The 19,944-nt window shown below is 39.0% G+C and overlaps 2 protein-coding genes across 4 annotated transcripts in view; one reads left to right on the top strand and one right to left on the bottom strand.

Moving 5' to 3' along the window:
* Window positions 1-19,944, bottom strand: part of LOC146456891 (tyrosine kinase receptor Cad96Ca-like) — a 36,035-nt gene that overhangs the window by 2,438 nt on the left and 13,653 nt on the right. The window contains exons 10-14 of one of the 3 annotated variants that reach the window (XR_014858677.1): window positions 19,790-19,866; window positions 18,977-19,017; window positions 18,240-18,336; window positions 14,650-14,746; window positions 13,099-14,009 (exon numbers count right to left, since the gene is read on the bottom strand). Coding sequence is in view for 2 of the 3 variants with exons in the window: in XM_085092538.1 (XP_084948664.1) it covers window positions 13,878-14,009; window positions 14,650-14,746; window positions 18,240-18,336; window positions 18,977-19,017; window positions 19,790-19,866 (444 nt within the window). In the remaining variant the exon portion in view is untranslated. Of the gene's footprint in view, window positions 1-11,712; window positions 14,010-14,649; window positions 14,747-18,235; window positions 18,337-18,976; window positions 19,018-19,789; window positions 19,867-19,944 lie in introns of those variants that run through there. The other 2 variants (XM_085092538.1, XM_085092539.1) reach the window with 2 other exon arrangements.
* LOC146456893 (uncharacterized) lies at window positions 7,322-11,093 on the top strand. Its single transcript, XM_085092540.1, has one exon. It carries the CDS (start codon window positions 7,532-7,534, stop codon window positions 8,741-8,743), a length of 1,212 nt encoding a protein of 403 aa, XP_084948666.1. The 5' UTR covers window positions 7,322-7,531; the 3' UTR covers window positions 8,744-11,093.

Below are 19,944 nucleotides of genomic sequence, written 5' to 3'. Positions count from 1 at the left end.
CGAGAAAACCAATAGAGGGGTTATGCGGCAGACGTTCTAGAGGTTATGACTGCCAAGCGGAAGTCTCTAAAACTAGTCCGCACTCACAGCACATGTCATTACATCCTCGTGGTCAAGTCCAATCTCGTCTCCAGAGCCCGCTTTTCTTTTGGTCGGCACCGAAAACGCGGACATGCGCAAAAGGGAAGAACTTTGGGGTCGAGAGTGGGTCAAGTCCCGGACGCCAGGACGAACAGTGCTAAGAAATTAAAAATTAAAAAATATGTTTGTTTTCTGGTCTGTACATAACATTTTAGCGAAAAATGATGTATTATTCCCAATTGCTGCTAGAGAAAGTGAGCCATAAAATTGATTTTCGGCACATTTGTGAATACAATAGCTAATGATCTTTCCGCTTTTGCTAATTCTGGCTGAGTACAATTCAGATAATCTTAGCTATATTATTTTTATTTAAAATCTCCATTAGCGTATTCGTTACCTTCAGCATTCAGAACTATTCTCTACTTTTTGTGGCTACTTTGATTCCGTATTTTTAAAATACACATTTTGAAGGAAAATTTGCAAATATTTCCAAAAATCGATACAAATGCTGAGTTCACTTTAGCATTACGAAAACTGTTAAAAACAATTAAGAGGTCAGTTTTAGCAGTGTCGATTTCCAAACAATCTGGCTTGCATTTGGAGTATTTTTTTTTTCGCCTTCATCTGTCATTAGGAAATAGTGTGGCTTATCAAAGCCCTGTCTCTTGCCTCTTTTAGCGAAGACATCTTTCATATATAAGCTTTTCTGCAGCGACGAGGAGAAGACGCCCCGTATTTCCAAAACTTCAATTGCTTAAACTTCCACGGGTTTTGGCGCCAAAAACGCCGTACTTGATGCACGCGCGCGCAACGTCCCTGCCGTTCGTGACCTCATAAACGTCTGCCGCTTTAAGGTGGCCGAATACAATTTTCTAGTATACAGGTGTTTGTAAACGTTATTTGCAAACTATGTACTTCTGCGGGCCCGAAAAAAGCATGGTTTAAGATTAAATAAGGAGGAAACGAATTTGATACTTGTTGTTAAGCTAGGTGTCGTTGCCATGGTAACGCAGCGAGCTATTAACCGTCCACAAATAACAGTTTTCCTTAATTTTTCGAAAATGTACTCGTAAGATTTTTTCCATTTTGGTCTCCAGAAAAACTCACAAAGTACTGACATAGTGACGCTGCTTTTATTTAGTTTTAACAGAGGAATCTCCTGTAAATAATGCTTTTTCACTTTGATGTTTTGTGAAAATAACCGCTGTCAGATTTCGGTTTTTGTTTTTAGGCAAGGTACGCTTTAAGAGAAGTACTGTTTTGTCAAATTTCAGAAAATTCTAACGAGCGGTTCCTAAGAAAACAGTACATTTCCACTAAAACAACCAGTCGCAATTTTTTGGTTAAATGCGCATGCGTGGCTTTAAATTTAGTTCTTCGTGAACTCACTTTCTTTGTTCGGTGATGAAAGAAAAAGGGTTCACAAACGAGAAACTGAATTATTTTAAGAACAAAACTCGACGTTGTGATCCATTCGATATAATGGATCGCTTTATATACGCCATATTTGCTTTCCACAACCCTAGCGCGTGCTAACCAGCTATCGAGCTCGCCGTCAAGCTAGCGCAAACTGTGTGCGGCCACCTTAACATGAAAGGGATGAACGATAGAAATAATCAACTTCCGTGGTTATTTTGTTCGGTTTTGTTTGAGTTATTAGCCCCTATTAGTGTGAATTTGTAAACCACACATTTGTCAGGAAAGAACTATAAGGCTTTGCAAGTAAATGTAATTTAAGGTACTCGCCGTTCGTGAGCAAATATTATTGTCCGCATAATTGATACTGATTGTATGCTTACAGTGCCCCTTTCCACAAGTTACGTTAGTCTGTCAATTAAGATCATAGTTAATAAAAGGCAATGGTTATGAAGCCTGACAAATTTCTTTGTTTAATATATGTTTTTGTTAGCACTTTTGGCCTTGAGTGTGCACAGACGACAATAGATGTTGAAATGTGTTGGAGCAACACTAAACAATACAAACGTTCCTTTTAAGATATTCAGCTGTCGTAGTATGAACATTAAAACAATTGATTGGGCACGGTCGCGGCCCTCACAACATAAATTGCAGCACCATTGTTTCAATGGTAAGGTTTCATAACCAGTCCCTCAATTAACAAGAACAACAACAACAACAACAACAACAAAATGCACTTGTTTATTCCTTTGTAAGAATTCATCCAGCTAGATCTCGTCGATATCATGGTTATCTCGCCGAGATCTCGCCTATCTCCGCGTTAACGGCGATCTGGTAAGATTTCAGTAATTTACAGCGAATATTAGAAGGCAACGGGACGGGCTAGAAATCGCTTGCCTCCGTGACAAGTGCGATCTCGACAAGAAAATCAATGGTGGGGTTCAGCGGCAGACGTTCCAGAGGTCACGATGGCCAACGGGAAGTCTCTAGAACTAGTCCGCACACACAACGAAGGTCATTCGCCCAGAATGCCCATTGTGCTTATTGTTGCCCAACATTCGTTCAACAAAAGTTTAACGGATGTTGGGCAAATGTTGGATGAACGGAGCGTTCAAACGGTTTCAATGCCATTCAATATTTCCAAGAACGAAGAAAATGTTGCATCGATGTTGAATGAAAGTTTAAACCAATTTAAATTTCATTCAAAACATTTTCAACAAGCTTTTAACAATGTTGAACGACCTGTTCAAACGCCCCCGAAATTTGGTTCAACAACTGTGTTGAACGCATGTTGAAGCAAATGTTGAAACCGCTTATACGGGCCTTTATGCTGCAAAAGTGTCACAACCTTATGACTAAATCTTTCAGTAATACCACTGTCAGGAAAAGAACTGCGAGGTGTTTTAATTGAATCTTACAAAAAGAAAATAACTTGCGTGTCATTAGCTAGTATACTCGCCGCTAGTAAGAGAATGCATGCAAACAGTGTCCTTTTCCACAATTTGGTTATAATAAGAATGACTAAAAGTGCAGTATGCATGGTATGTTACATATGAATACTCATGAAATGAAAGAAAATTTTCGAAATAGTGCCTCCGAATGCTTGGCGCAAGCAAAACCACATTCAGTTGTTCGGGGAGGGCTTGTTTCAAGGAGATGAAAAGGTGGATCGCTGATATAGGTCGCAGCGGAGAATTTGCATTTCAAAGCTGTTTGGATTTCAGTGCCTGAAATTTTCCCATTATTTTGGTTTAACTTTTGTGTCTTTTGGGCGAAGGGCGAGGGGCGGGAAGAGGGGGTAATTAAATTCCTAATTTTACGTCAATACACGAGAAATGAACTTGTTGTTGAATAAATTCTAGAAAACAAGGCCTTCAACCTGTCAGAAGGCATGTTTTTTATAAATCCCACTTGGACTTTGCCTAACATGCCGTTTTTTTGTTATGAAATGCGGCTTTCATCTCTTAGGGCCTCTAGAGACCAGGGCTGGGTTGTCAGAAAGCCGATTTATGCTAATCTCCGATTAAAAGTTAACCGAGGTTTTCATCTCACTCATTAAAATTGATTTTAAAGGCTCATTTTAAGCTAATGGTAGAGAAAAGTCTAAGGCAAAACTAAGGGACAAAAATCTTTTGGACGAATCCTAATGGATTTGTAAATATACTCAAACCAAAGTTCACGTTAACCCAGGATTAGCTTAACCGGGCTTTGAACAACTGGGCCCAGGCAAACTGTTATCGATCACTTTTCAGTTGTCGATGACAAAAAGTTGTCGATGACAAAACATCTCTTGTGTGAATCACGTTATTGACTACAAATATCGAAAAATAAAGTCATTGACAACAAGGTTGTTTTCTTTTTCAGAAGTTGAAACAACTTTAGTTGTCGATAACTAAAGCGGCAGTTTTGTTATCGACAACTCGCTTTCTCCCTTCTGTGGGTAATTCATCGATTACTTAAGTCTTTTTAGCCATTTTCTACTCGATGTACCCTTGCACATTACTAGGCTACCTCAAAACATACAGGTTTTCGACAACTAAAACTTTTGGTGTGCGAAAACGCATTTACGAACACTTAATAGATGTCGATTCAATTAAGTTGTCGATTGGAAATGATTGTCGATAATAATTTGCCTCGTCTATGGAGGCTCTTAATGCAGTCTTTTGAAAAGTCAAATTCTACCAGTTTGTTATCGGTGGTAACTCAATGAGACCTCAATCCTACTCCCTGGTGGTCCAAAATGTCACCCAGACAACTCTGGAGCCGTGCTATGTAGAAACTAAACGTAGTCAGAATGCCGCTTGAGGGCTCAGTTAAACAGACAATATTGCCACGATGACGTCGTGCTATATGGCTTCCGAACCAGCATTTTTCTAATGAAAGTGAACTGTAGCGCAGTTTTCAAAGAGGTCTGATATTTTAGGGCAGCATTAAAGCCGGAATCCGGACTTCGGAATCGGAAACTACAATCCAGAAGAATCCTGAAATAAGTTTCTTAGAACGGAGAAACAAGTAAAAATAAACGATAAAACCGAACAACGTTTCGGGGTCGTCATGACGCCATTTTCAGGTTCGAGGTAATAGAAATAAATGAAGTCATGACAACCCCGAAACGTTGTTCGGTTTTATCGTTTATTTTTACTTGTCTATGTATAACCAAACCTTTACTTATAAGAACGGAAAGAGAAATATTTAATGATGAAATATATGACTTGGGGTAAAAAATACGGAATAATAAAAAACTTAAATCACTCTTTGGAATAAAAAAATACGTTGTTTTTAAAGGACGCTGTTAGGCCGCAAAATGTAACAATTAACGCAAAATGTAACATTAACGCGAAATGTAACAACTTTTGACGCAAAATGTAATATTAACCCGAATTGTAACAACTTCTAACGCAAAATGTAACAAATCCTTTAACGCGAATTGTAACAACTTTTTAACGCGAAATGTAGCAACTTCTTTGACGCGAAATGTAGCAACCCAAAATGTAACAACTCTGGCCTTGGTATATAAAGAGGGAGATTTAGACATATTAGCCTTCTTGTCAAGCTAAACATCTACTGAAAAGCAAATTATACAGACCTACTGGTCACAAGTCCCGTTGAGAGAGGTTGTGGAGCGGTATTTAGCAAAACGGGATGTGGTCGCTAACGAGAAGTGGCCGCTAAGAAAGAGTTAACTGTATCAAATAGAGTCATTCGGTTTAGAAAGATCGATGTTTTCTCTTGAATTAAAATGTTAAGCTAAGAAATCGTTTAATGAAAAGAGGAGAACATTATTCAGGAGCGCATAGAATAAAGAGCGTAGAGTGGTAGAACAACTCTCTTACCCTTGTTAAATGGCTGATTAAATTTGATTTTTAGCTTCTCTTTACTGTAAGGAGCGGTAAGTTAACTTAGTGCATACTTTCTTCTTCTTTTGTTTCATTCATTTTCCAGTTACCCCATTCCAACTTGTTTTTAAAAAGGCTGTTAAATTTTTCGGAAGGTCGCGAAGTAAAACTTCAGGCCAGAGAGGGGGAAAGTTCCAGGTAAGTCAGTAAATCGGAACCGAAGCGCGCTAGGGAAGCGGAGTCTGCTGAACATCATTTGGTGGATTGACCGATTTAATCCGGGTTGTAATTTTTTCATTTATTCTCTATGATTTACCCATAAATACTGAATAATTGTCGAACTTCCGAGCTTGTCATGTTGCCGTGGGATGTTTGTCATTGGTGTGTTGCTGCGTAATTAAACAAGCTGCAAACTGAGAACATAATCTGCTGGCCATGCAGAATGAAACCTTGTGAACGTTATTTTTCTGTAGGTGATATTTGTGGTCTCAAGAAATCTTAATATAGTTTCAAAAGCAAGATATAGACTATGAAATTTATTTTCTTTACTGCGTGGGCGATCATTTTGACAATTTTTAACCGCGTGAAAAAACTCTTTGTTTTATTGGCGGAAAATGATTTAATTAGATTTTTATCTCTGATGTCACGAATCGAAAAATATAAAATTTGCGTTTGACAAGGACGTCACTTCATTCCAACTAAACATTCTACTTTTTCGCTAGCAGTAAATGTTTAGATGCCGTATTGTAGTTCCCGATGATTCCCGATTACGGTTTCCCGTTGCCGGTTTCCGGATTCCGAATTCCGGCCTTTAGTGCTGCCCTACTTTTTATCCCCTCCTACAAAGGTTGTTAAAGCTTATCACAATTCGGACAACCGGCGAAAGTCCCTTGGTCGGTGAAAGTTTCCTATACGGCGATGTATATCAACAATTTAAACTTTAGTAAGTGAGGTGTAGTCAAGAGGTATACGGTTTTTCCTGTGGAGCTTATGGATAACGAACTTGACAACCTTTCATGAGTAACTCTGAAAATAGGCCCTATCACGGTTTCCGACGCCATTTTTACGGGTAGTTGTAGACTTTGTAAACACGCATTTAAGCAAATCAGTGTGATTGAGCCGGATTTAATCCCCGAGATCAAACTCAACATGAACCGACATTACAGATTCTCTCAGGCCCCCTATCCCGTAATAATCCTGTGAGTATCCCGGCATACACTACACCCCTCTTCCCCTAAGAAATAGAGCTTCAAAAGTACAACAGCGTCAAATCAATATAAACTGTCCAATGAGTTCAGATGAATCATTCAATGTAATTCCTATTCTGTCGTCACCCAGCCCCGGCCTGCCGTTAAACAGTCATATACCCGTGGTATACCAGAAGAAGGGGGGAGGGGGGTCAGGGGGGATGTCCAAGGTTCGAATTGAACGGCTCATTACACTAGTTGTTGTTGGCTTTACAAAAATACTAGCTGACTCGGCTTTTTAGCAATTTTTAGCGACATATTTGCCTCTTTAATCACGAAAGAAATTAGTTTTCCAACGATACAAAAGTTTGAGCTGAAATGTTTCGCGAAGAATGTTGCCGACGAATTTAGATCTCTTTACGACTTAATCCAATTTCTGAGATGATTCAAGGCTTTTTGAACAGATACCCAAGAAAACATGCCCTGGTTGGAGGATCTTTAAACTGGTTATAATCCATCCACCATCGCTCGGGACTGGCAAGAACATGGAACTGAATGAATATGAAGACATAATACAAACTCGACTTTTTTCGCGTGGCTGCAGAAAGTGCTGATTCAGCGTTAATTTGGAAGTTGTTCAGTATTTGAGTAAATCGCCAGCTATCTCTGTAGAATAAACAGGGAACGATTAGTGATTCAACGATCATATTTCGTTAGCTTTTATGGATTATTTTTCTTTTTATTCATGTAGTGGAAATGGCGGCACGTTACAACATAGACAATATATCCAGTCAGCATAGAAAGCTTAATGCAATGGACGATTGGGTGAAAGAACAGAAGAGGAAAAGCCACGAGTGAGCAGAGCAAATACCAATTGAAGATGTGGGTAAAGTTCTAGAAGCCGTAATAAAAGGTGCAAAAAAGTTTGAAAGTGGTTCTGAAGTGGAAATTATAAGAGGCGTTTTAGACATCATCTCAAGCATTGCTACGTTGGCAGGTGGGCCTCAGGGGATGGCCATAAAATCCGTCTGCGGCTTTACTGGCGTGATTCTCATTCGTGATGCACCAAAGCAGCCAAGTGCGGTCAACCAACTAGCCAACGCGATGCACAAGGAACTCGTAAACTTCAACAAAAAGCTACGGGACCAGATTTATGATGGCCTGAGAAGTCGTGTGTTAGACCAAACCTCCCAGCTGAGAACAACGAGGCTGGGAGAGAAGCTGGACGATCCAAACTTATGGAATGACTTCACTCAGTTTATGGGTGAGGTGGCCAACAGGTTAGAGTCACCCCTGCCATTTAAGTACGACGAACAGTCCCTTACAAAAGATCCTGACGTGGCAGATTTTGTGACGGATGTGGTAACTTACTGCCAGGCTTACAGCTGCTTCATGGCACTTCTAATGGCTGCCAAAGGAAAGTTTTCAGAAATGGGGAGCGAATACGAGGAAGATGAAGCAGCAGCAGATCGAAAAATTAGCTGTCAGAGAAATGATGCCGAGAAGAAACTTGGTTTTCTTTCCGATAGCAGATATTTAACATTTCTTGAAAGCCTTCCGTACGAGGGTGAAAAACTGACAAAGATCCTCGTTTTAAGTGTAAAATTGTCTGCTAAAAGGCTGGTAGAAGTGGTAAGAACCAGCTTAAGCATGTCCCGAATGCCTGATTCGACAGACGTTGAATCTGCAGCAGTGAAAGTATCTCGCCAGTCGGTGAAGCTGAAGCTAGACCACCGCCGTGATCAAGTACCTCCTGGGAATGGTTTGTCAAAGATGGTGTCAAAGGTGATCCGGGCGCCATTTTGGGTTCAGTTCATCATTGAGACTGACTTCCCCATGAAAGTTGTTTTAGGTCCAGCCGGGCCAGGCGGAAAGCCGCTTTTTGGAACCCTGAGGCTGAACTTTGTCCAGGATGTCCAGCCTCGATCATCATACCCACAAGGATGGTCGGAACCATTTTATTTTTCTACTGGTGGTTACGTCATGATTTACCTGAACGGAATCATGAGTTCCGGGTTAGAACCGCCTAAACATGATGTCAGAATAATAGAGTTTGCTTTATCGCGATTAAGCGGCCGGTTAGTTCACCGTCGAGAAATCAACATTCAAGACAAAACTAACGATGAGTTCACCCGCGGCCACGACGCCTGCGACGCAATGATGAAGCGTGGTGAAACAGCCAACACTCTGTACTGGTTTCATTATGCGAGCAGAGATAGTTAATGGATTTCGAATGGAAATTTGGCGATTCGTCGTTCAAGACTTTGATCCTCTTGCATTACAGGACTAATGAACAGCGCAGTACTGCGTGCAATGTTAACGCCGTGTTTTGGCCGAATAGCCTCAAGGCAACTGGACATTGAAAGAAAGTATCATGTATTTTAAGAACTGATTTAGATTAGCGATAGACATAGGCATTGTGATCCTTTGAAAACTATAGTAGGCGAGGATGGGATGACATTTTCTGCTGTATTACCTGACAGCCAAATCACGTGTTTATGATCGAATAGCTTCAGGGCAACTGGACATTGAAAGAAAGAATCATGAATGTTAGACAGACATTGGGGTTCCTTGATAACTATAGTAGGTGAGGATGGGATGCCGTTTTCTTTTGTGTTACCTGACAGCCAAATCACATGTTTACAAATCGCTATTCCGGCATAGGAATGCACAGAATAGAGGGTATTCATATTGTGTAGGGACAAGTTCTGTTCATTCTTTCCCTGATAAAAGTAAGATTTACTCAGAATAAAAGGCATTAGCAATTGCGTTCTTTCAGGAAAGTTTTCAGGTTTATGTGAATACGCGGAATTGCATTCTAACTCGGCGTTCTTTGAAACTGGTATTCTTTTCTCTTCATTTTCAAATGGTCTCAAAAGAACAACAAAGAAGAAGAAATAAAACGTATTTGGGGACTAACCCATTCAACGCTCCCATCACTCTTTACTGGCACTTTCCCGCCTTACGGTTAAAGGCGGTAAATAATATCGCGATTACACTTAATCCGCGAATAAGGCCATTTCCGAGTTGCTGTAAACATCGTTATGAAAGCGAGGCTAAGTGCAAAGCTTTTCATAAAGCCTCAACTTCCTTAGTTTACAGAAATTATTAGGGCGCGATTTTTCAAGGGCGGACTTAATGATGGCCGTTCAAAACGGTTTTAGTTTGCCAGTGTGATTACCTTGTATTTTCTCTCGAGTCGAGCAAAGACTACAGCTGGCAATGAATTAAAATAAAAATAAATTTGTGAATTTATAACATTTATAAAGCGCATAATTCCATGACGAAATGACCGAGGTATCGAATGCCTGAGGTTTGGCATTATGCTATAAGTCATATTTCTAAGATTGCTATGGATATGAACTATTAAACAGTTTTAAAATATCTACTTAGGAAAACATTAACTTTGGTAGAAGAGCTAGTTAAGGGTCGTATGTAGAGAAACCATGTAACTGCCTTAGATGTGCTGAGGAAAATAAATAAGTAACCGGCTTTACATTAAAGTTAAAAACTGCTTCTAAAAGCAGAAACAGGAATGAATTTTTGACGTGGTTTTGTGAAGATAATAGAGAGATCTAGAATTACGTTTGCAGCAAAAGGAAAACTGGTATACTGCTACTGCTATTGTAAGATATTGTGAGTATTGTGAACACTGTAAGTATTCTGATAAGTATTGTAAGTATAGCATGATTGTATACGGTTAGTATAGTAATAAGTATTGTAAGCAGTTAATATTGTAGTGTGCGTCTAAGGCTAATAAAAATCTTAAAAAACAACAACAACAACAACAACAAAAAAAAAAAACACACACACACACAAACGGAAAACTGCAGAAATGACAACGTGACCATGTTTATCCTACATTTGCCACTCTTGTTTTTCCGTTTCTCAGTAAAATTGAGTAGTGTTAGCACCAAAGGCCAGAACTGTGTTTTCGCTTTTCTCGTTCATGTACTCATTTCATTTTTATAAACTCGAGTCTGACATTTATCGTAAACGTGACAGATGAGAGTCTCACATCCATGCTACAAGATAGTTTTTGGAATAGATAGACTACCATTTCAGGATTTTTAAAATTCACCAAGTGTCGATCATCGAATTAGAGCCAGTCACGACTATAATCTGCATGTGAAAAATAACGATTCGCAATTAATATTGCTAGAAGCACTTTTTTGTATGCATCCTTATTAAGCGGAATATCTTGCCTAGACACGTTGCGCATGCTAGTTATGTAACTCTATTTAGAAAAGACTGAAGATTTATGTAAAGTTGTAATTATTTTTGAATATTTTTTTAGTTTAGAAAATTGCTTCGTATAGGGATAACCGCACGATTTCCTCTTTCAGGAGGTGTTTTTAAGCATTATTTGTAATTCCTGAATAAACTATTATGTTTTGTTATGTTATGTTCGGTTAGTTGTAAAGTTAGCCTAACAGTAAGTTCAAACAATGGATGGTAGGTTTCTTCGAACCTTTGTTTGTCAGCAAGGAAGAAGATGTAACTCCCCGGGTAGCTAATTACGCGGGATGCCCGGAGGGCCCCGAATAGCGCGTGAGTCATATATGCATCTGCTTCTGCCATGACGTTTTCAGAAAGAAATTTCCGGTATGATTTCGAGTACAGTAACGCAATATTTCAATTGCGAAGGGAGAATAGCTTTAAAAATCTGCGTAGCGTACAATGCAAATAAATCAGGCAAAGCATCACACGTAAATGCCAGTAAAGGCCTCTTGTTATAAGTACGTGATCTCTTTCCTTATGAAATGGAGTGATGTTGAGGGTAGGTGTTGAGGGTAGGCGCTTATTGAAAAACATGCCTGTCAAGATTTGGTTGCCATGGAAGAATGAAATTCAATGAAAAATTACCTACAACACCAAATTAGCCTTTTTTTCTGAAAAAGGGCAAACTTTGGTTGCTCGTGGTCAATTTTTAAAAAGGTTGTAAGCGTTAAATAAAATATCGTATCATATCGTCAAAACCCCACGCAGGCAGCCAACATGTTACCCAACCCTACCCCTCCCCCCACACACACCTAGAGTTAAAGGGCCTTTCACATTGTAATCTGAAATGCGATGCGGTAATTGTAATTATGCTGAGGGCAAGAAAGTTGTCATGAAGCCTGTTTTTCACTCTTTCATTTACCAAATTTTAAGCCTTTTACACAATCTTAATATGACGTTAATAAGTTGTTTTGCTACATTTTAGTAACGAACCTGACATTTCTTTGTTTGAATTACTTTTATAGGTGTATTACAAAGTGTTCTGTTAAAGTACCTTTCTCTTGTATACGTAGAGGAAACGTTTAATTAATCACTCAATATAGTCTTGTCAGTCATTTCATTATAATTTTTACCAAAATTGCTATATATTGTTGTTGTTTTCAATATTATTCAATGTTTACTGTGCAAGTGCTTTAAAGTACGGCAGATGAGACTTGTTCTTTTGACAAGAATGAAATAATTATTAATGTTTGATAAATTAAAGCACTCTAGAGTGCAGCAAATGAGGACATGTCCCCCTAACAACAATGAAATAATTATTAATGTTTCATAAATTAAAGCACCCTAGAGTGCGGCAAATGAGGACATGTCCTCCTAACAAGAATGAAATAATTATTAATGTTCCATAAATTAAAGCACCCTAGAGTGCGGCAAATGAGGACATGTCATCCTAACAAGAATGAAATAATTATTATGGTTTGATAAATTAGAGCACCGTAGAGTGCGGCAAACGAGAACTTGTAGTATCGACCCTGACATTTCTTTGTTTGAACTACGTTTATCGGTATGTTACAGAGTGTTACATAGACGAAACGTTTAATGGATCACTAAATTTAGTTTTAACTTATGTTAACCCTCTTGTTCACTTCATTATAATTTTTTTCAAAATTGTTATATATAATTGTTGTTTAAATATTATTAAATGGATACTGAACAAGGCACTTTAAAGTGCGGCAAATGAGGGTTTTTTCTCCTTGTCCTCGTAACGAGAATAAAATAATTATTAATGCTTCTAAAATTTAAGCTCCTTAGAGTGCAGCAAATACGTAATTTTTGTACTTGTCCTCCTAACAAGAATAAAATGTTTAATGAATTAAAGCTTTCTCAATTGTTCTCGTAAGGAAACATGCATTTTTTTTTTATTAATTATGATCCATTTATTGCGTTTTCCTGATGTTTGCTCTTAGCCAATTTATTAAAATGTTATACCAAATGCTGTGAACTCTGATACAATCACAACGAGTAATTTTGAACTTATAACAATTAGAACGTATGACCAAAAAAAAAAAAATACAACAATCAAGCAAACATGCTTTCCTTTTAGCTCTCGTGTTTCTCTTGCATGTCCTTAGTTAGTTCGAGCTCTCATTTTTAGTCCTTGCCGTATTTGCGTTCGCAGGGCTGTCAACCTCACGTCTTCAAATATGGAGAATATCACTTCCCCGGCCAGCACTAAAGAAACGCCTACCAGATGCGTCGCATCAAGGCCAAATTTACGGGTTCAGTCGTACATTCAACACTACCAGAAACAACGCTAAACATTTCAAATTTTCTTGTCGGGAAGTCGAGTCTACGACAAATGGCAAACTTCGTCAATTGTCCGGGAGATTACACACATAAATCTGGAGACCAGAAAATATGGCTCAAAATGTGGCGATTACAGACATAAATCTGGAGACCGGGAGATGCGGTTCAAAATATGGAGACTGCCGGATTATCCGGGAGAGTTGACAGCCCTGCGTTTGTTATGATTGGCTATTGCTTGAGTTTTGATTTCACGACATTAATAGTTTCAACACAGGTCTGCATATAACTGGTATTATTTTTATCAACTGTTCTAAACCAATGTCAATCATAGGGTGTTTACATGTGAAAACTCGCACGGACGAGTTTCATACCGGTATGACATTATGATTTCATACCGTCTTTACATGAAGGGACACTTCATGTCGTCCAACGTAATCGTGACGCCATCTTGGATTGGATGCCGAAACCTACGCATGCGCCACCCGTTCCAGACTCCCGGGAGAGTGATTTTCATGCCGGAGCAAACAGTTGCACCGCATTTGCACGACATCGACATGAGTTTCGTATCGGAATTAAAATCTCGCTCCGGTACAGTGACCGGGATGAACTCGCACCGGTTTGACTCACTCCGTTATGAGATTCTGTGCTGGTAGCATGTAAACAAATACAGAGCCACAAGAGGAAACCGGAGTGAACTCGTACCGGAATGAAAGTCGCACCGGAAGCATGTAAACACCCCTTAATAAGTTTTAAGTCAACAGCCAACTTGATCAGCGCCGGCTGCGGTTTGAAAACTGTAGTTTCTCTACAGTCGAAGACTTGACCAATTTCACCTGGAGGATACCTTTTTCCGTGGTTCAAGAGCTGGTTTTTCATTTTCACCAGCTGCTGCGCCGAGGTCCTCGACCTTTGAATACTTAGCTGCATCATACGCCGACATGTCCATCAGGTCCAGATACATCTGAAATATTAACAAGGGCCAAATGGAGAAAGAGCGTGAGTGATGATTGGTGATGTGACGGCTCGAGTTCACCCAAGAAAACCTATAACTTAAAACCAAAAACTGAACCATACTTTGGCCTAGAGAGTTTCTATTATGTTAGAATTTGTTTAGCTACCCTTGTTTGGCTAGCCGATGCAGTTAACTCAATTGACGTTCGTAAATATAAATGAGGCTCACATTTGAGGGGCCCGACGAAAAAGAGGGCGTAAGTGATAATTTGGCCTTGGTATCCAAATTGCTCTGAATTCCCTCTAATTTGGTATACATACTGACTGGTTCTTGTGTGAGAAACATGTATTTCCATGTTAACTTAGTGATTTGAGGGCTAGAATACGCCCAACAAGCTTGTGACCTGGCGCTGTCTGGAACGATGACGTCAGAAATTGCCAGATATTAGTAGTAAGAATGCTTGTTGGATTGATAAGAAAAATACGTATCGGGTCACATTAAATTGACACTTTCTCTCATAGATAGATAAAAGAAATCAATAATGTCAATAAAAAGCAAGTATCTACAGATTCTTCAGATCTAAAACTGCAAGTGGGTGGACGTAGAAGTGGACAATATAAACCCTTTTAATCACCTCCTTATCACAAACCTTTTTTTCAATGTATGTTTGCATTGTCATCCGAATGTTTTCAAAATGCGGACGAAAGTCTGGGTTCCAGCTCCAGCATCTTTCCATCAAATGATACCTAACAATAAACAGTTTAAATTTAAAAGCAGTTTGGCTGTAAGTTTTTCATTTCGTTCTTAAATGTTCAAAGAACCATTTAATTGATCCAATTATCAGGGTCTCCTAATTCTGTTAAGCAAGAGAAGAGGAGAGGATAAGAGTCTGTAGGAGCTGGTCAAGTAGATCCCAGAGTGTCAGAAATCTCAAGGAGTTGAGGACCCCCTAGACTTTGCAATTGCGAGGTCCGGAACAGAGCAGAAAGATTTGTGAAGTCAATAACGAATCTTCCCCGGAGAAAGCTTTCGGTGGCGATGGAAAAAATACAAAGTGTTACACGCCGAAAGTGCAAGTGAAAGTGCAAGGTGCTATAACTGAAGATTAGTTAGGGCTGTTGTTTTGGGATGGAATGCCTTTGTACTGACATTCGTGGCGGTGCCCTAAACAGTTAAGGCCTACTCTGGGACCTTAAGTCGCCTTAAGTCGCTTAAAGTCGCCTACAGTCGCCTTAAGTTGCCTTAAGTCGCCTAAAGTCGCCTTAAGTCGCCTTAAATACCTCCGGCAGGGGGAGGGGGAATCTCATATTAAATTGATGGGGGTGATTGCCATACCTTTTAGGGGTTAATATTTGTGGCTTGATACCCCTTAGGGTGTACTAGCCCAGCATGAAGTAAGATCAGTGTCAGTTGTGTTTCAAAATTGGTTTTCGATATGATAATCAAAGAACTTTTATATTGTTTATGTTAGATTTTGCACTTTTTGTGTCTTGTTCAAGCGAAATAAACTTGTCAGCCCCCGTTATCCCTTGTCTTGTTATTCTCTAAAAATGCCCTGGCTTGCTGAAAATGTTGGGAGACCCTCATGGTCCCAAAATTAAGTGCCCAGGGTGGTTAATCAAATAAATATGGTATGAACACATGTGTTTTAAAGCAGGTATGAATTAAGCAATGGATTCAAACTGCACGGAGGCTTAAGTTATGTGCAATTACTGAGGCATGGAAAGGAAAACATGAACCGAATTGTGGAAACCTTTTCCTGCATGAACTTTTTATTGGAATATTTTGGATAACACAAATCAATAAAATGAGCTTTCCTTTTCTGATAAAAAGATAATAATTTTTTTAAACTAGGTCCTAAATAAAAATCAAGAGTCGATGTCTCTTATGAAGAATTGATAAACTTTATAAGCTTTTAAAAGTGCACACTGTGTGAAGGTTAAAATTATCCACTATAAGTCACTTACCGATTGGAAAACTTATCAGGTGCCATCGAACAGTACATAAATGCAAGAAAGGATAACTTCTGAATATTGACGTGCCAAATCCATTCGCGATGAGTGTCTATTTCACAACAACCATTTGACTTAGCATTTGTAAACAAACGAAGAAGCTGAAATGTGCCAGGCGTCCACACTAGCTAAAGCTCGTTCTGATTTCATACATACATTGAATTCAGTTTCTTGCCGCAAATCTTCATTGCCAAAATGTTTCCTGTAATTGACCATTAAGTAGAAATGCAATTCTACGGACATCTTTTCCACTGCGACTGGAAATAATTCCAAAACCTCTTAAAATAAATCCAGGAATTCACAAGTTGCATGCGTTTGAAAGAAGTGTGGGCACTGGGAACAAATAGAGATGAAGAAATGCATGCTGGGACGATCGTCTTTAAAATGGGGGCACCAATGCATGCTTTCAAGGTTTGTGTACATTTTTGTGAATTTGTTATGCGTATTCTTGCTCTGTTATATTGTCATCAGTTGAACGGTATATATTTTCTTTTAAACAGGTAAAACGCTACAGAAGGAGGCGTATCAACATTTTTATAGCTCTTTTTCTGGTATTGGTATGAATTTGGCAACGACGGCCATCAAGCAACATTAGTGGAATTTGGCATGGAGGAATTCAGCTATTGACATAAGTGTTATATTGATAGTGAATGTCACAAAATGCTGCAGTTGATCAAATTATTTGATATAAGCTTGCTAAGCTTAATGTGTATTAAATATATCATTGTGATTGATTGAGTGATTTTTGATACTCTTTACATATTTATTACCGATCAATACTCTTGCTTAATAGATGAATTATGTATCAAAAAATTCCAGATGTGATCACTTGTGGGCATAATGTGCATCATGTCAAATTTTTCGGGGATGATCACCCATGGAGTTTCCTGATACATAATGCTTGCATCATAACAACCCAGGCAATATTTTGTTTCCTTTCTTGGACACATTTTGTTCAAGTCTATGCGTGTTAGTTAAGGTCATATTGAACGCCTTTCTGGGCCTGAACTGGGGTATCTGTACTAAGGACTTGAAATCTTTGTGATGATGAAGCCTGGGTAATTTCTCAGTGATCTTAACAGCAAAATGCATTTTAGGGCTTGGTTCCCTGATTGGTGGATTACAATAAATCATTCACAGGCAAGCACATCCTGTTTGCCTTTAAGGTCAAGGGTTCCATATCCATGTGGGACCTAAACAGAGCAAATTAATTGTATTTGTCCACTGTGGTATATTAATAGGCCTAACTATACATGGGCAACAGTCTAGCATACTCACTGCAACTTGTGTAAAATTCTCCTTAAGTCGCCCAAAATCGCCTTAAGTCGCTTAAAATAGCTTCAATTTTAGTGTGTTTTGCTTAAGTTGCCTTAAATCGCCTTAAATCGCCCTAATTCGCCCAAAGTTACGGCGACTTAAGGTCCCAGAGTAGGCCTCAGTTATATAAACAATAGCCTCCATTTGGCGCGAAAATATGCTCAGATATTTGTCCGCGGACATTATCTGTTCCGAGAAGCGAACAGTTTTCCGAGAGCGAAGCTTGAGGAAAACTGTGAGCTTCGAGGAGCAGATAATGTCCAAGGACAATTATTTAAGCATATTTTTAAAGCCAAATGGAGGCTATTGTGGTTATTATCCTTCAAATATTTTTTCGCAACATGCAGCAACGAGCTTGAGTATTTGAACATTTCGTTTAAGAACAGTTTACCGTCAAAAACGTTTAGAACGTATGTTCTTTTCTGATACTGCTTTATCGAGACAGCAGGTTTATCTCTCCTTCTGTCACAAAAGCAAACCGTTCCCCCATCTTGACATTAATTTTAATTGTAAACTAGACGCACGTTGAAGTTTTTGAAATTGGGGAATATCACTTGGGGAATATCATCGGATATTCCCCAGTTTTAGCTGGGGTATATTCAGTCACGTGAGGCGTTTAGACCAATCGCGCACGAGCGAAAATATTTGATAGATTATATTGGCACATATTATGTAGGTTTTGTGAGGGTCACAAAAGGTAATTGATGTCCAGTTGTTAGGGATCACAATCAAGCAACATAATGCTTGATGCTTTGGGAAGGAAGGAAGGAAACAACCAACAGTTGTAATATCAGTCTTGAACGCACAGGTGATAATTACTCAAGGCAATTGGATTACTTTGTATTCCTGTTTCCCAGTTAGCACTGTCTCTGATTGAGTCATGCAGACTGTTCTGACAAGCAAAACTCACAGGGTGTCGTCGATGTGTGGCGGTTTTGGCATGCGGTAGCCATTTTGCACTTCTATCATTGTTTTTCCCTCTGACCAGTCCGGATATGGAATACCCCCTGTTGATCAATTAAATTTTGTTACTTTCCTAGGTTTTAACCGCTCTAGTCGCCATTCCAGTTTTTAACTTTGAGTCTTCGACAGAAGTCGAACTACGAACTAGGGGGTAGGAGTGGCACAGTGGTGAGGGCACTCGCCTACCACCAGTGCACGGCTTCAAATACCACGTCCTTGCTCCAGGTACTCGGATTTTCTCCCATCCTCAAAAACCAAGATGTCTAATTCCAATTCGATTTGTAAAGTGTCCCCAACTAGTGCTTTGCGCTAAATACAGTTAATTTATTTTTATTTTTACAGAGACCCAGCAATAACAAATGTTATTGTTAAAGTTACTGAAAAAAAAAATAATTAGAAATCAACTTTATTTTGTTGTTAGACATTTTTCGTTATTCCACGTGCGAATAGTTTTGCGATAAAGCAGTGTACCTGAATGTTCAATGAATGCTGTTCATATTTTTGGCTAATTTTTGGTCCTGGAAGATCTTGCAGTGTAGGTATGCCTTTGCTGTACCTGAATAAGTCAGCACAACCATTTTATTTGGCCGTACGTAGATAAAATAGCTTCAGTTCTTTATTTTACTCTACGATGTAATTAAAGTCTTTGTGTAAGGGCAATTTCAACAATAATATAAAACCTACCAATGGTGAATATCTCGTAGAGGACGATTCCATATGACCACCTGTTAAGTAGAATGCATATCAGTTAGAAAGGTTTCTCCAACGCTCTATTCGTATGTTCATACTTGTGAAACATTATACATAATATGCTGTTGCGTACACTGTTAAACATACAGGGGTTGTTTGTTTTGACTTTAAAGTTGGACCTTGCAACTAGCTTTTGGGCGTTAGTTGTCTTGGTTATCTTTTATTATACTTTACAAGGTAATTTTGCTAGTAATGAGTTCAATGTCAATTGTCAAGTCTTTTTCCCATTTGGAAAGTCACAAACTTTGGTGATGCTTTGATCTTCATAGTCAGTGTTTTCCCTTACAGAGGATGAATAGGCTTCCACCGTAAAATTGCCGAGTGATGACAAGCCATACTATGTAGTTTCCAGATCATTACTTAAGGGATTGGGCTGGAGATGAGCTACGTCATCACGGGAAGGTTACAAGGTGTGGGGCTACTCCAGTTCATGATAGCTGAATTATAATTAGTCAGAAGCCCATGACCCGTAGCCTCTATCTCTCGAACTAAGCAATGGAATCAACCCTTTCCAGAGTAGATTAATTTTTATAACGGCTCTCTGGGGACCTTTGGAACGGCAAAATTCCAAATACCCAATAAAAGAAGAGCATTTAGAACTGAATTGTCACACGTCATACTTTTTCACTGGGAAAGCAGTTCTATAAAGGAATCTTCTCGGGAATGAGTTCACGTGAGAAATTCATACAGATAGCGGCTTCTAGTTATGGCCTACTGAAGTGGTTTAGTTATAGTAATTTCACATACACATCACTTTTCGCTGATAGATCTGCAGGATTTCCAAAAAGAATCTCAGGTGCTGTCCATTTAATTGGCATGCAACCCTACAAAAGCAAGCAGCATCAAAGTTATTTAATATACCTGGACTGAAGGTGATAGATAAACTGAATTACAGTGAGTTA

This window comes from Pavona decussata, unplaced genomic scaffold, assembly GCF_977016875.1.
Source record: "Pavona decussata unplaced genomic scaffold, jaPavDecu1.1 SCAFFOLD_253, whole genome shotgun sequence".
NCBI lineage: Eukaryota > Metazoa > Cnidaria > Anthozoa > Scleractinia > Agariciidae > Pavona > Pavona decussata.
Note: the sequence above shows the minus strand (reverse complement) of the source record. Positions and strands in the feature narration are given on the sequence as shown.